This window comes from Vidua macroura, chromosome 1 (assembly GCF_024509145.1).
Source record: "Vidua macroura isolate BioBank_ID:100142 chromosome 1, ASM2450914v1, whole genome shotgun sequence".
Lineage (NCBI taxonomy): Eukaryota > Metazoa > Chordata > Aves > Passeriformes > Viduidae > Vidua > Vidua macroura.
In genome coordinates, this window is record NC_071571.1 from 136,267,676 (window position 1) to 136,285,145 (window position 17,470).

The 17,470-nt window shown below is 37.9% G+C and overlaps 1 protein-coding gene across 1 annotated transcript in view; it reads right to left on the bottom strand.

Moving 5' to 3' along the window:
* The window catches only part of RSPO2 (R-spondin 2), a 98,386-nt gene that overhangs the window by 35,250 nt on the left and 45,666 nt on the right, over positions 1–17,470 (bottom strand). Inside the window, exons 2-4 of the mRNA XM_053978963.1 lie at positions 9,976–10,164; positions 3,944–4,087; positions 3,055–3,243 (exon numbers count right to left, since the gene is read on the bottom strand). Of these exons, the coding sequence (XP_053834938.1) occupies positions 3,055–3,243; positions 3,944–4,087; positions 9,976–10,164 (522 nt within the window). The remainder of the gene's footprint in view (positions 1–3,054; positions 3,244–3,943; positions 4,088–9,975; positions 10,165–17,470) is intronic.

A 17,470-nucleotide genomic window follows, 5' to 3' on the forward strand; every position in this document is an offset into this window, starting at 1 on the left:
TGTAATGTGGACCATAAATAGTAACTTTAAAATAAAGAGAAGTAGAAAGCACACGACAAAAGTGCTTTATTTGACCCTATTCTACCAAAAATATCCTTACTTCCTGCACTCAGATTAATCCATCACAATCTTCAATCATTTTAGCTGTATAATCCAATACTTATTCTCCACATTTGTGTGAATTTATGTACTGAGAACACTAGGATGAAAGGATTTATTAACAGCCTCTCAACTGACATTTACAGAGGATTATGGTTCTTCAGTCTCCCAGAAGTGCTAGCCTTACAATTTTTTTTCTATTATTTCTCCAGTTTAAAAGTTCAGTCACAAAACTCCTAACATTAGGAAAACACCATATTTTTAAAGACTCAGAACCTCTTCCTTAGCAGCCAGAACCTGTAAGCTGTGTCTGTGCCTCCCACTATGTCACAGTGATCAAATAGGCAATAAAACATTTTGAGTGTCTAATAGCACAATCTGCTAACTAAAATATGATAAAGGAACAGGGTCTTAGATCAGCCCAGTATATAGCATAAATTAAAACATACTACAAAGCAGGAGTTTTATACAGGGCATCCTCTGTGGCTTCCTCACCTGCAGAGATAACCAGGTCTGGGGAAGACTCACTCATGGCACTTCAAACACTACTAACACTCTCCCAGGAGTTTCTTAGGAGAGAGAAAGGAGCTTACACTCTGGGAGGTGTTTTCTATGATGGCACAGAAGCAGTATTAAACATTGTATTCAATGTGGACAGTTCAAACCTGCAGTTTTGTACACATTTATTTTTATCTCTGAAAAGAAATGCAGGGAATTCCACATCATGGGACAAGAGGAATGTAATCGTTAGGATTTACTGGAGCCCGTGAAAGAGTGAATGAATACAATACAAATGAATGAATACAATACAATTAATTTGTATTTGCAGCAACAACTTTCCTGATATGTGGTGAAAAAAAAGCAAAGATTTGATCCATGATCAAATGGATCAATACAGAGACAATATGGACACTAGGCAATAAATATCCTCACTCTTAGGAAAGCCACTGTGCCTTTGAAAAGATAAATTTGAGATGAAAACCTTTAAGCAGTGACCTGAATTGCTAGATAAGAAAATTTGAAAAAACCTAAGAGAATATGACATAAAAAGGTATGAATGTCCAAATTCATACACTTCTCAAACTATTCACAACAATTTGAATAATTTGTATCCTAACTAAATTCTCAAGACTAAACCCATATTTCTACTTGCTAGGAGATTTTATAGAAGTTGAATGCTGCATCCATAAAATATCTGCCTCTATACACACTGAGTACATAAATAACTAAATCTGTACCACATGATGTTGAAAAAATTCTGCAATTTTTTCAAATTTTCCACTGCAAGATAAACTGCCTTCATTTGAAGGCAAACGAAAAGAAAGAAAACACTGATTGGAGATTTAGTAGAACTTGTCATAGGCCCTTTTTATTTCCTTTCATTTCAGCAGTAAAACATTTCCTCAGTTGATCTGATTACTAACCCTATTTGGGCTTCAGAGTCTGTTAAAGTAAGTGGATCACTCAGCAGGCTGCAAGCACTGGTAAGTTTCACTACCTTGATGCAGAGGCAGCTGACTAATATTCAAGGATATCATGACACACATACCATGGCAGCCCAAATCAACCTTCATTTTTACCTTTTCTTCTTCTTTCCTAAAGAGATGTTCATTTTGTAGGTTCCATTCTTCAATGCCTTTGAGAATTTTATTCAGGTTGCAGATTAACTCTGCTGTACGATGCCCCCTGTACCACTGTGACTGTGCCCTGTGTGTGCCCATGTGTGTATGAATACAGGGAGTGGGACAGGGAAGGAAAGTACATCACAGACTGTCAGCCTGGATAACAGAGAATCAACATTATATACTCTTCCAGACTGTCTTGCAGTCTTAGAGACAAAAAATGAAGCTTACAGAAATTTAATCCATATCCATAAGATAAAACTCTATGTATAACATACATACACACTGGTAGGCAGAATGTTCAAGCCAAGACAGACACCTTCAACAGTCCCAGAGTACAAAGCAACTTACTTAGGTACCTTTTCTAAGACTGTTTCAGGTTTATCTTATTCATCATGTTAAGGTTTTCCTCGGGATTCTTCAACTCTTTATTTCTTTTTTTTTTTTTTTGTCTGATTTCACAGTTAACCCAGCTAGCAGTAGGAGGTTGGACTAGAGATGTCTTGAAGTCCATTCTTTATTTAACCCTGTTGCTCCGAAAGGAATGGCATCTTTACCACCTGCTGATCGCCCACATCTCCTACATATTTTGAAACCTGTTTAAATTGTCAGGATCCATACCTGAGAGGTTAAACTTTTCAACTTAAAAGATAACAAAAACTCTCCAGCAGTGATGTGCCTTCTAGTTTGGTGTCTACAAAAACCAAGCCCAAATTTGAAACTTGATTTCCTTTCTTACATCAGCATCACTACTTAAGTCTTGCAACACCATGATAAAGACATTTGATTTTATTTACTTGGGGCAAATGCCATAGGCTAGTCTCAAGCTGAAAATCTTGATACCCATCACTGTTCTGCTTGTATCACATCTATCACAGTTTGGCCTCACTCCAGAATATTTAAAACAAATATCATGTTCCAGCTAATGGTTCCAGCTAACAATGCCATGTATAACTAACTTCTTTTAATTTAAATACCCACTGTATGTGCCACCTGCAGAGAGGTTTAGAATCATAGTCTTTTCTGCTATGTGCAGAACAAGTAGTTCTTCTACCATGAGCATCATTTCCATGCTGAAGCTCAAACTGCAACCTGTTACAGTTCTTCCATGAGGCACCTCTTTGAAAAACCCTCAGTACCACACTAGGAGAAACAGAGTTTCAGAGTCCTTCTGCTGAAGGACTGATTACTCCCATGCTGAGCCTTTCCCTGGAGTCTCTCTATCCAGACTAGGACTGATGCATTATTGCTGCTTTTCAGCCTTGGCTGGAAGAACAGAGACAGAATTTGGCCTTCAGCTCATAAAGATTTTTCAGGCATGGGCTACACTTACCTCCTGGACAATGCCTCATGGCCATTTTACACCGTCTGGATTCTGCAATGGTTGGACATGGTATTGTGTCTTTTGCTGGCTTCTTCACAATTTGTCTTGTTCTTGTTTCCAGGCCCCATTTAAATCCACATGTTTTGTTATTTCTGCTGCAAGTTCCCCACTCACTCCATTGACCCACTTCACAGCCTTCTGATAAAGCAAAAGAAAACACAAGTGAGCAATTCTTCTGGGTTTTTTGTTTTGTTTTGTTTTGTTTTGTTTTGTTTTTTTTAATTAGAATACAATGTACATTGTTAGAAAGCAACACTTGACAGTTTTACCATTAGCAGGTAAAAAGCTAGAAACAAAATTAAAATCTCTTACAGAATCTGACTCTTTTTAGCCAGCATCAACCCAACCAAAAAAAAAAATCAGAATATCAAACTGTATGTTTGATATGTTATGACAGTCCCAACTATTCAAAAACTCTCCTAAAATAAGGAGATTGACTTTTTTTTCTATCTAATATATAGATCCGATTTGGTTGTCACCTGGGTTTGAAAACTTCAGAAGTTCACATTTCCAAGTCCTCTCCATCATGAAATGCAAGAAATACTCTTGAAAGAAAGAGTTTGTTCTGACACAAGTCCTGAAATCTTACAAATTCTGAGTTGCAAATCTTCATAAATGTGATTTTATAGTTAAGAGGACAGAACTTTCTGAATGTCACAAGAGAGTGACATTCCCAGTGAAGCATATTTTAAAGTTTGGAAAAATTTACTAATATTATCAGTAAAGAAATCAATATTAATTCATTACTGAATATTTCCTGATAAGAAATAGTAAGCATCATCATAAAGTAGTGTCATATTTGAATATGGCCTCCTGGAAAAAGAGCTACTTGACTCACCCACACATTCCATAAGCTCTTCCAAGGCTGCAAATCCAGCAGGACATCCTCTAAAGCAGCGGCCTCTGTGCGAGTAAAAGCCACTTTTGCATTTGGTACAAAAGTCTCTGCTAAAGCAGGAGTCGCAGTTTTCTATTCTGCATCCTAAATCAAAAGGATCATAAGGAACAATGAGATAGCAAAGTTAGGGTAAGACTAAAAATGAAGGGACTTATAAAACAATAAAATAGCAAAGCCAGAAATGCTATAACACTGTCATCCTGAAATCCATCTGGTATATAGACAGAATTAGAGGTAACTGTTTACCACATTTTCCTCTATGTCCTTCTAATCCTACTTTTTCTTAAATCAAACTGTAGATAAAACTCCTAGTTTAATTATATTTGAATTAGTGACATCTCTTTGGAGGAAAAATGTTCAGTCTAAATTATTTTCATGTGTAAGTAATTTCAATGAAACTGAGATGCAACAAATTATTTTGGGAAGTATGCATGTATTATATGTATTGTCTTCAGTTTATAATTTATTACTGAAAGCAGCATACTTTTTTTCTATGAGTTCACCCTATGAATAGCTGAGTGGATGCTTTCATGTAGTATATCTGATGTCCGTGTTTACATGTATGCATGTGCAAAAAGCCTCAATTTTGCTGGATTTATCTTCTCTCTATTATTGAGACACTTAACCCACAAAAAATAACCATTCTTAAATTACTAGGAGACATACACCATAATGAATAGATTAAAAATTTAACAACACCCAAACAAACCAAACCAAACAACTGTTATCTTTATGAAATATTGTATTTTCTCTGAAAATTTAAGAGCAGTATGACCTGCAATAGATGACAGACTCAGGTGTAGGCTTTTCAGAAATATCCTATTCCATATTAAAACATGTCAATTTGGAAATGAACTAGTTATTAATGATCAGATGTATACCACACATACCTACAAAAAATACCAGGGAAAAATATTCCAAAGATTAAAAAGAATAAGCCATTATATTTGGAACAGTTATGATAATTTTATGATTAATTTTTTAAAAATCTAATCCTTCAGCTAATGAAATACAATAAATAAACTACAATAGCTGCATCCTCTCTTCAGCTATCTGAAGGCACAGTACGAAGCATTTTTTATTCATGTTATGCAACAATATAATAAAAATTTTGGTAATTCTGTCATTCATTTATTCTTCATTCTTTTATAATGGAAAAAAAAAGCACAAACCATAAGGTCACTATTCTGAAATAGCAATTAATAAATATCTCCAATCAACACTTCAAATTTAGCCAATATTTATGAAACAGATTTTAATATTTATTCTTGAACTTCAGCAGGCCAAAACAGGGCATCCCACAATACTTAAACAGTGTGTGTGTGAGTGTGGTTGTGTAAAACTCTTTGTTAGCAATTAGGGAAATATGAGGTTTTTTAGATCAGATTTCTTGTGGCATTGGGCAAAAAAATAGGCAGATTAAATGAAAAGAAAAATGTATATTTCCAGTGGTGTTGACCTTTGCTTGGTTAAAGGAATGTGAGCATCAGTTTGAAGCCTTGCTCTGACAAAGATAACTTCTACTGGCTCTATTTAGACACAGCCACACATAACCTGAATGCTACCAACTCCTGCATCCAGCATTTTTCAAAGGGGCTTTTAAAACTCGAGTTCATATAAGCAACACAAGTTGGGCTTCTTGTCCACACTTAGGGTTATAGGAAATTCCTTAGAATAACAATTTCTTTTTCACAAGGGTTGAACCAGTCCCTAAAGAACAAAATCCTGGTCAATGTCTACACAGTGATCCTGCAAAATCACTTTCCTAGATTAATGAATTGCAAGGCAAAACTGACTAGGTGACCCGCTCTGGAGATGTACCACAATACTTAATTACTAATCTGGTTTGTTACACTCACGGTGTACTGCAAGTATTTTATTAAATGCAATGCTTGAGTCAAACATCCTGTGTATTTAAATATTCAGAAAAAACATTTGCCTCTTTCCCACCCACCTGAGACACTTGAAAAGAAATCAAGGTTTTTACAAATCATGTAGTCCCAATAATAAGATGCAGACCAGAACATTAAAAGAAAAATCGGCATCTTGTAACCCTCCCTCATATCCAAGTGACACAACAACTTTTAAACAACATTTAAATTATTGCTTTCAGAAAACGTGTTGGGAGTAACACGCTAAAAGCTCTTCTGTGTGTGTGGAAGAGGGACTAAAGGAAAAACTTTCAACAGAAGCTACCCTTTGATATGATACAGACATGCTTGGTGGGTGGAAGCTGGCCTCACTTTGCACTGGGGATTCCCTCCATAAAACTATAATTCATTAAATGAATGAATAAATCCTCTTTCAGTTTTGATAATACTTCAAAACTCCCATCTTGTTTGTATTTTCTGCTTTACCTGCAATGCCAGTTTCCTTTTACACAAGGACAGCTGTTCTTGAGATAACTGTCTTTTAGAAGCTTTAGTAGGTGAAGGTTGGGCAAAGGTTGGATGAAGGTGGGATGAAGGTTGGATGAAGGTTGGGTGGAGATTTCCACCAAGACAATTTATTTTCATTTTTTTCATATGAAAGTACACTACTCCAAACATGAGAGGCCTATTATTTAATCTGTATCAGATGCAATTTAGGGGAAAATACTGAAAGAGTATTAAGAATACTGTAGGAATTTTGATATTTAAATATTAATTCATGAGAGTGATATTCATCATAATGCTTAGGGTTACTGAGTGCTAATCATAATGATAATTTAACTGTAGCTGAAGACAAACTAGGAGTGACAACCTGACTTGCATAATTTCACCAATCCCCAGACTGTCCCCATCACCATGACACTCACTCCTTTCAACTCCTGCTCCCATCCCTCTGCTGCTCGGTAGAGCAGCCTTGGTTAGCACCAAGGCTCTTGGATCTTGTCAGATCCAACTTCACATTGCCATCCTGAAGTGTCCACTGGCACTCTGCACCAATCTGTCATTGACCAGCAACATCTTCTTCGCTATTTTTTTTTGGTAATTGAACGCCCTGACTGCTACACTTGCAATTACAACAGCCTCAAGGGTCATATGCTCTACTATACTACTTAAGTATAATTCAAGAAACAGCATATTCATGGAGTCTTCCTATTTTGTAACACTGTTAAAAAAATTCATTACCTTTCTTAATGCATTAAATTACCTACATGTGTTTAATAAATGCTCAATTTGTTTAAAAGTTTCTCTTATCTTGTTTTTACTTAAGGTGAATAGAAGGGGAAATTACAATGTTGGGCCCACCTAGGAGAAAGGGGGAGAATTTAAACAAATAAGTAGTCAACCAAAGCTGAAGGGAGCTGTAATTTCTAATCTCTGAGTGGTTTCTCCTCCTAAAATTATAAAGATTACTACAGCCATGGACTAAATTGAAAGGTTCAAGATGTGCATGATCCATTAATCAGTGCAACCACCAAACTGACAGGTTTCATCTTACTCTTTCAATTCAGTTCTGTTTTTTTCTCATGAGATTATCTCTGTTGGAGCAGTTCAGTTCAAAGTCATTAATTATAAAAAATTTGTTGGAAAATTAACAAAGCATAGCTCGTCTCTTGGGCATTCTTCTGCAGAAGAGATTCAACACTTTCCAAGTTCATGTCCAAAAGGACTGAACTCATACTGTAGTGTTCAAGGTGGAAATCATATCCAGCAGGAAACTGCATTGATTTCTAGAGACAAGCAGTCTCAAATTTCATGATTCACTGTTACTAGAAAAATAGTCTAGAACCACTTAGCAAATTCTAGGAACACACACTGCTTACATATAGAAAAGAAAATTTTTCTTGAAATCCAAAATTTCCATCATTTTAGAGCTGCTGCACTTGGCTGTGGTATTTATTGTGTTACATTTGGCACTGACCAGGTTTGGCTTTTAAAATCAAGACATTTTCTATAAAAATATGTTCTATAGTTCTAAAAATGGGAAAGTGTTCCAGTAAAAAAAAAAAAATTATAAGCTTTTGTTCCTATGAAGACATTATTAGGGCAGAAATTATTTCAGTTTATGTAATTCAAGACCTATAACTCCAATAAGGATTTTAACATAGCCAAAATTTTGCTTATTTTTAGCTGAGATATTACTATCTGAGCAATGGAATCTGTAAGCATACCTATGAAGAGCAAGTAGGAAGAAACCTATTCCATTTTTAAGGATGTTTATTTCAACTCAACTTCAATCAACAAAATGTCTGTATGTCCACAATGCTTCATATGTGCAAACCAAGATCACCAAACCAAGAAAACAAAAGAGAAGTGATGTATAAATACACCAGTTAGCAGTTACACTAACATAAAAATATACAATGCAAAAATCATCAGAGGGGAACCAGGACTGGTCCATAAATGCATAATTTTTCTCACAGTGGGAGACTGTCAAAGACATGAGGGTGAGATAAACATCAAGTGCTCAACACATGCCAGTATGGGTTAGACAGAACTTGCATTTATGCTTCTCAAAATCAATCCTGTTATTCAGGGAAAAAGGCTACTTTCCATAAGTGGTAAAACCAAAAAAAAAAAAAAAAAAAAAAAAAAATTACTTTGAATTCACCCTCCACCTTCTGCAATTAACTTTTCTATTTTTTTCTTTTCAAGAAAGTAAAGAATATTGCCAATACAGACTACTTTTCCTTACTCACAAGCACAGTACAGACTAATAGAAATAAATCAATCTATTTCCTATATTCAAAAACATTTTTACATGGGGAAGTATTTACAGCCAAGTTTTGAAAGATTTCAAGTACAGAAGTTGTTGAATTCACAAATGTGTTGGGAAAATTAAGGCCAAGATTCTAAATTACTTTACAGAATTGATAAATAAACCATATACTGTCTCATTTAATTTTTTATGAAAACTTAACCACCTGGTACAGATTAGGCAGCACTCTGCAATATTACACAGCAGTTGGGAATACTATATCCATGGAGCCCACGCAGGGAAGGGGGAGAAAGAGTTGGGATAGCTTGGGACAGGTCCAAGCATGGCCATAAGTGCTCCTCATCCAGCCAGACTGCCACTGAGTGACCTCATGTGAGTCTCAAGATTATGTGTGATGTGAAAACCAGCACATGCTTTCTCACAATTCTGTGTTCCCAATGACATGGCACAGCACTAGGGGAAAGGTGCCACACATTTAACAGACACTTGATTATTGCAGGAAAAAAAGAAAAGCTATTTCTCACTTCAGGTTCTTATGTCAGGTGACCTGATTCTGGTTAGACTATGACAAAAACATTCTCCCCCTAAACAGGAATAAGAGGTAACAGCAGTGATTAATAATCCATATGGGTAATACTCCCCATATGAGCATATGGAAAAATCTATACAAATCAGCACAACTGCCAGACAGAGGTGAAATAGTGTGAGATACCAGAGCACTTGTGGATTTTAACAGTTGTGCTTCTAGGCACAAACATGCAAACAGGGAATCTTGTTGCACATTAGCAGGTTGTAAATTTCCAAATAAATTGTTTCACTAAAAGTGAAAGGTTGTTTGTTTGTTTTTAATAGTACATCTGTTTTATTAAATTAGCAACACTTACATATTAAAGCATGTCTGGCGTGAGGTGTCTGGTCACCTGAATTTTGTGTGGGAAGAAAAAATATTACAAGAAGCCCACCCAGTGTTTATACGGACTTGTACCTACATGTTCAATTTATTCTGAATCCTTTTTATTTTCATAGAACGGGAATTTGTTTCTTAAAACTAGGAGTATCTTTGTGAATCATATATTTTTCCCTAAATTACCCTTCTAATTAAACTAATAATAATAACAGTAAAAAATAGGTCGATTCATCAACTAGCTAATCTGCTGAATGTTATATATCTCAGAATAAGCTGGGACCTTCCTTAGCAAAGAAGTTTTCAGATGATCTTGAGACATCTGTGAAAATACAACTGTGTTTCACAACATATCATCTTAAAAACCGACCATGAATTATGGCCCTCCAACAAGAGTGTAAGGATTCAAGAAATTACTCACGTGAGCATCTGTTCATGTCCGGCGTTCTCAGTCCGTAGTACCCTGACGGGCAGGAGTGCAGGCATTCACCGTACTGTCTCATCCCTTCTCTTCGCAGGAAGAAGAATAACTTGTGCTGACATCTGATGCACCCATTATCCTTTGAACAAGATAAGCAACCTTTGCAAATTGGATTTGGCCCATAGTTAGCTGCAAAATAAAAACATAAATTACACTTTAAGGTCATTTGGAAAGTACTTTGGCTGGAGGTCCTCTATCCTCTAAAATGTTGATCATCTTTTGCATGACTACAAAAAGTTTTGAAAGGAGGGTTCTGAAACCCTCTCTTCAGAACTCACTTTCAGACATCTGCATTGGCACTGAATAAAAAAAAATCCACTCTCTACATTTTTAATTGTATGTAGGGCAGTTTAATGATTTTAAACACATTTAAAATACAGGCACAGGCAAGCAGAGACCAAGCTTTATAAAGCTCACGGTATAAAGTTAGATAAAAATGCAATGCTGGATTCTAGTTTGGAGCTGGGGGACATAAGCACAAAACAGCAACAAAATATAAGAACTTCAGCACCCTGATATATGCATATGGAATGATATGCCCATGGAAATTGAGCAACACCACTAATGTAATTTCTGATTTGTGAAGCGAGCAATATTCAGAGTACAGAAGTCTCTGCAGAGCAGGTACAGCACTAGCAATGTGTGCTGTCCCCTCGCTCTCAGGGTCCTAGAACAGCTGTCTTCTTGCAGACTCTTCTTGACCTGAGTATTAAGGCAAATTTTTCAAGAAAAGAGAAGCAGTTTTAAGTGCCTTTTTCTCTAGGATGAAAACCATATGCCATTACCAAAGGAGCACATTTAGTGCAGGTTACCATTTTAGGTCACCAGCTGCTGTGCATTCAAAGTCTATGCTCTGATTTTGTTGGATTATTTTCTTTTTTTCTTTTAATATTTCTTGGCTGATAACTGCAACACAAATTTCAACCATATCACTCTTTGTTCTTATGAGCTTCTGTTATCTTGCTTTTCTGCAGAGTTGCAGAACACTCCTTTTTCCCCATGGGCTGTCAAGTCCTTCTCAGGTGCTGGGTCAGCACAGTAGGTTAGCAGAGGGAGGAAGACTCAAGACATTCCTAAAACAAGCACAACTTTGCAGGTCTGTTTTAAATATTAAATTGGCTACAGGACTTTACAGAAATTTGCCAGTTCAAACCTGGTTTACCGAAAACAAAAGAAAAATATTATGCAACAATGGAAAATGTCTTTGGAGTCTCAAGAGGTTTTTAATAGAGGCCACCCAGGGAGCAGCTCACCAAAAAGGCCTATGTTTAATTGTTACATTTTTAAATATTTAAAATTATTCACACCCTTATGCAGTGATCTGGTACTTTTACCTTGTATGACTGGATAATTGAGGTTATTCAGCTGATGACTTCACCAGCAGAGTCAGGAAAAAAAACAAGGAAAAGCCCACCACCCTCTGGAACCAGTAGCTGATAAGCTTTACTCTCACCTTCACACATCTGTACACCACATTCCAATTCCCTCTCTGCTCCCATCCCCCACACAGGACTCACTAAGTTCAGCATGACAGGATTCAACTCCGATCTTGTACAAATAATCCTAGTGGGTGGCAGGCAGGACAAGAAGCAATCTGGTGTGAAACAGCTCAGTCAGTGGAACACTTTCTGAGTGCTGTCATCCTCTAGTACCAATCTGACTAGGTGAGATCCTCTTGAAGGGAAAAGAACCTTTAGCCTTCACAGTATATGTATGATTCTTCAGCACTCTGTTAACCCTTTAGTAATGATACACCCTAACAGACCAACTGCCTTACACTCCTAAAACAATTCCCACCTTCTGTTGCCTAAAAGACTTGAGATAGAACTTTTCCTGCATTTCATCTCGTAACTATTTTCATTCCCAATCCACGTATTCAAAGACATACGAGACAAACAAATTATAAACCAGGCATGGATGCATCCCTCCTCTCACTGCGGTCAGGGATTGCCTTACTGTAACCACATCAAATAATATGTGACCATGTACACAAAAGCAATTGTTGCATAACACACAGTGGGTAATCCTGTAGACTTCTGACTTCTCTTTTAGTCTCCTTGGATGTCACTCTCAGTAAATCTTTACCTCCAGCTTATTCAAGGTTCCTCAGAGAAACCTGTATTATAACAAAAGAGTTAAAAGGAATAAAGCAAGATGCCTGAACTTATTCACTACTCAGAGTGTCATTTGGAGTTCAAACAGCTGAAATAATGTATATGATTTTGATTTAGCGCCAGGCCAATTGTTGAACAGCAGGAATATAGCTAAAGGCTACTATATACATATACATATACATATACATATACATATACATATACATATACATACATGGACATATATACATGGATACAGATAAATGCTATACATATGGATGTAGCTAAAGATCGTTTTCTAACAAGATCTTTCCACGGGAGTTAGCAGGACGCGCTGAAAGAGCTTTAAAGATATTTGAAGGGAGAAAAGGATAAAATAAAGCTTACTGAAGTCTGAGAGCAGCATGCCAGTGCCTGAGAGACAGGGTACTAGCAGGGTCTGTCAGTCTGCTGTTCTGGTGGAGGAAGGGGCATTTTGGTTCTCTAAGCTTATTGATGGTGAGGATAGGGTTGAGTGGTTTTGAGTAAGACCCGGGGGAAGGCCAACAAGGCAGATATCATGGTGGGAGTCTGCAACAGACCCTCTAGCCAGGAGAAAGAGGCAAATAAAATATTCTCTAAGTAGCTGGGAGAAGTCTAACAATGACTCACCCTTGTTTTTATGGGGAGTTTCAACTTACCAGATGTCTGTTTGAAACACAGCACAGCAAAGAGGAAAGAGCCTAGGAGATTCCTGTAACATGAAGGCACATAACTTTCTGACAGGGCTGGTGAGGGAGCAAACTAGGGAAAGTAACTCCTGGACTTGTTGCTTGGGAATGGAGAAAGACTTGTGGAGGATGTGATGGTTGGAGGTCACTATGCCCATCCTGAGCATAGTGAGCACCAAATGGTAAGTTTTCGGTTCTTAGAAGAAAGGAAGGGGGTCACCAAAACCTCTGCCTTGGGGCAACGGAGTCCAGGAAGGCTAGAAAGTCTTCAAGAAGGAAATCCTACAGACACAGGAGCTGGCAGGTACCACATGCCAAATGATGATCCAGGGGGAAAGAAGACTAGCTGAACAGTGAGTTTTGGCAGGAACTTGGGGGAAAAAAAAAGCAGAGTTTATAATTTTTGGAAGAAGGAGGAAGGCAATTCAGGAGGACTGCAAGGATAGAATGAGATTATGCATGGAAAAAATTACAAGGGCCAAAGCCCAATAAGAACTGCATCTGCTACTTCCATAAACAGTAACAAAATTTCTATAAATGCATTAGCAACAGCAGTAGAGCTAAGGAGAATGTCCATTCCTTACTGAATGTGGGGACAAACACAGTGACAAAGGATAAGAAAAAGCCTGAGGTACATAATGTCTTCTTTTCTTCAGTCTGTAACAGTAATAAGACCAGTCTTTTTCTGGTACCCAGCCACCCTGAGCTGAATGACAGGGACAGAGAGCAGAATGAAGCCCTCATAATCCATGGGGAATAGTCAGCAATACCACTTAGACCTATCCAAATTTATGTGGATGAAAGCCACACAAGGATACTGGGGGATCTGGTGGAGGATCATTTACTGGTCAGCCAGGGAGGTCCCAGCTGACTGGAGGTTGGCCAATGTGACAACCATCTAGAAGATGAGTCAGAAAAAGGATAAGGCCCATCAGTCTGACCTAGGAAGGGAAGGTCATGGAGCAAATCATCTTAAGTACCATCATGTAGCACACACAAGACAAGCATGTTATCAGGCCGAGCCAGCATGATATGAAAGGCAGGTCCTGCCTGACTGATGTCATCTTCCTCTATGACAAGATGATCCATATAATAGATGAAGGAAAGGCTGTGGATGTTTCTACATGGCCTTTAGTAAAGCCTTAGACACCATTTCCCACAGCATTGTCCTGGAGAAACTGGCTGCTCATGGCTGGGATATCTGTACTCTTCATTCAGTAAAAATCCAGGCTGGATGACCAGGCTTAGAGAGTGGTGGTAAACAGAGCTTGCCACTGGTCACCAGTTGTGCTCTCCAAGGCTGAATGCTGGGGCCAGTCCTGTTTAATGTCTTTATCAATGATCCAGACAAGGTGCTGGAGGCGGCCCTCTGTCAGCTTGTCGATGACATAAGTTGGGCAGGAGTGTTGATCTGCTGGGGAGTAGGAAGGCTCTGCAGAGGGATCTGGACAGGCTGGATCTATGGACCAAGGCTGAGAGTACAAATTTCAGTGAGGACAAGTGCTGGGTGCTGCACTTGCATCACAGGTGCAAGCCCATGCAATTCAAAAGGCTGGGGAAAGAGTGGCTGGAAAGCTGCCCACTGGCTGAACATGAGCCAGCGTGTGCCCAGGTGGCCAAGAAGGCCAGTGACATCCTGGTGTGTGTCACAAATAGTGTGGCCAGCAGGACCAGGGCATTGATTGTACCTCAATACTAGGCACTGGTGAGGCCACACTTCAAAATCTGTGCTGGTCTTATAACAAGAGAGACACTGAGGAGCTGGAGCATATCCAGAGAAGTGCTGTGTTGCTGGTGAAGGGTCTGGAGCACAAGTTCTATGAGGAGCTTCTGAGGGAGCTGGGGTTGTTTAACCTAGAGAAAAGAAAGGTCAGGGAGCACATAATTCTCTACAAATACCTGAAAGAAAGGTCTAGCAAGGCGGAGTTCAGTCTTTTCTCCCAAGTAATAAGCAATAGGATAAGAGAAAATGGCGTCAAGCTGTGCCAGGGAGGTTTAGATTGGATATTAGGAAAACTTTTTCCCTGGAAAGGGTTGTCAAGCCTTGGAAAGGGCTCCCCAAGGAAGTGGTTGAATCACCATGCCTGGAGTTATTAAAAAAATGTATAGATGTGGTGATTAGGGACATGGTTTTGTGGTGGACTTGGCAGTGCTGGGTTAATGGCTGTATTCAATGATCTTAAAGGTCTTTTCCAACTTAAACAATTCTATGATCTTGTGGAGCAAGAATTAGGCTTTGGAAACATGTAGATTTCTTTGCCATCTTCTCTCATGGATCTCCATGAAAATTCTGACTTCTTTGCCACAAAATGTGTCTGTAGAGTTTGACTCTACTGTGCAACTCTACTGTCCAATTTTCTTTTATTGCTGCCACGTTACTCTTCCCAAGCATCTTTTCTGTCTATTTCTGGCAAGCTATCTTTATTGATAACCCTTTCTTTCTTCAGGCAAATTTAATTATGCTGACTCCTCTTGGCTTCAGCTCCATAGAAAAGGAGCTAACAGCATGAAATGATCTTCCATTAGCCTATGCTATTATTTGTTCAGGAAATGGATGGCACATCTTTCACAGCTTAAAGTCAACTCAAGATATATTAAAGAGTTCAGTAATATATTAATTCTGTAAATTTTATAGGTTCCCAAACTATGACATCTGGACCCTCCTCCTTCATCTCCTGAGCAGCCTTAAATTTTTTTTTTTTTATTTCTATAGCTGTATTTTTAATTTCTTATAGAAATGCTCTGAGATTCAAAACTTGTAACTGCTCTGAAATCCTCAGATATATTGTATTTATTGTTACTTAAATGAATAATTATTTAATTCACACATTGAATTTGGACAGTGTTCAAACTCATCACTTAAATAATGGTCACATATTGATTAATTTCCCTGTTGGTCTCCTAGGTTTTTTCTTTCTTTAGCACATTAAGAAATTTAAAATCACTGAAGAATTATAAGGGTAAGGGGAAGATTTGTATATGATAATATGATTTGTATATGATAATATGGTTTTTCACAAAGAGCAAACTTTGTGAAAGAATCTGAAAACTTCCCACTGTGCTGTTTAGGCATTAAACTGAATAATTTCTGGGTAATCTGCATATCGTAAATTACTGTAAAATGTGTAGCACCAAATCGATCTTCTTCCACATTGTTGTTGCTTGTTTTCTTTTCAGAGCTTCACGGGAAGGTCTGAATTCTGCAACCTTTCCATTATTTCAATTTCTCCCAGAGCCAGGGAAAATTGTGATATAATCTACTAACAAATTATTTGGACAATGAACATACACATTCACAAATCAAATACCATAGCACTGGTTTTGGGGTCACGTAAGGATGCCATCTTGAAGATACCCACCCACTTAACTGTGCCTCTTTTGGCCCTATATACATAGGCCATAATTAAATCCTATTAAATCCTCCTTGCCTCAAATTCTTCCCTTCCCATCTCAGTTTCTTAACACAGCAAATTGGATGTACTGTTATCACATACAGCTTTTCCAGTTCACATATAATTGCTCTTTGAAGAGGAAGCGAACACCTCTGCCTTCAACAGAAATATCTATACACTTCCTTTTTAATTTCTTCATTACTTCTTTTTTTCCCCTACTTCTTTTTTCCCCCTCTATATTTATTTGCAATAAAAAATAAAAAGCTTATAAAACATGGTCTATCACATTCCAGATTACTGAGTGCATCACATGCAATGTAAAACATCATGCTACTCATCCTTATTTCAACCCTGACAGGAACACCCTCCTCATCTCTGTGTGCCAGGCAGGCAGGTCTCCTCCAGCCAAATCCCTCATAGAGACTTTGCTCCTTCCACAAGGCCCACAAATGTTAACCACTGTCAGAGTGCTGCTGTCATCACATCACAAAATTGAAAATGCACACATGCTGTAAGTTAGCACCATCCTCTGGCTCTCACAGCGCATGATTGCCTTGGTTCTCTATTAAGATTTTAAGGTCCCTGCAGCAGGATTAACGTTTTGTACAGCCACATAAAGTATGCACACAGGTGTGAACACTGCATATAAACACAAGCACACACCTTAATACAGGTAACACATTTTCTATTCCGTCTCCTTCTACAGCTATAGTCCAAAGCACCTCTACAGTTAAAGAAAAAAAACATTTACAGACTTGATTCCCCATGTAGTGTCTTTATTTTAAATCTGGTATTAAATTTGCCAAGTTTCAAAAGGTTACTTGAGAACACAGACTAGTACCCAAACACTGAATGAAACACTTCTGAACCCCAAGGGTGTTCAAAGTTTCATGGTTTGGATCCATATCAAATAAAATCAAATATCAGCTAATTACTTTAACTCTTGTCTAGATCAAATGTATTTAAGCCACATTGCTGAAGCAGTTTTAAGTGAGTTGTTATGACTATTTGAAATCACAAGAGAATCAAAATTAGTCTAGCCTGTTCCCCACAAGAATACAAGTTGTTCTGTAAGCAAGAGAACTTAGATCATCTGATTTTCTGTGATCTTGCTGTCCTGCAGCCCATAGTACAACTGCTTCTAATTTGTGTCTTTCTTGGATACCCATTTGTTGGGTGTTACAAAGCTCTTTTGAACCTGGTGCTTCAGTTCACCACAAGAACCTGGTTATTTTTATGC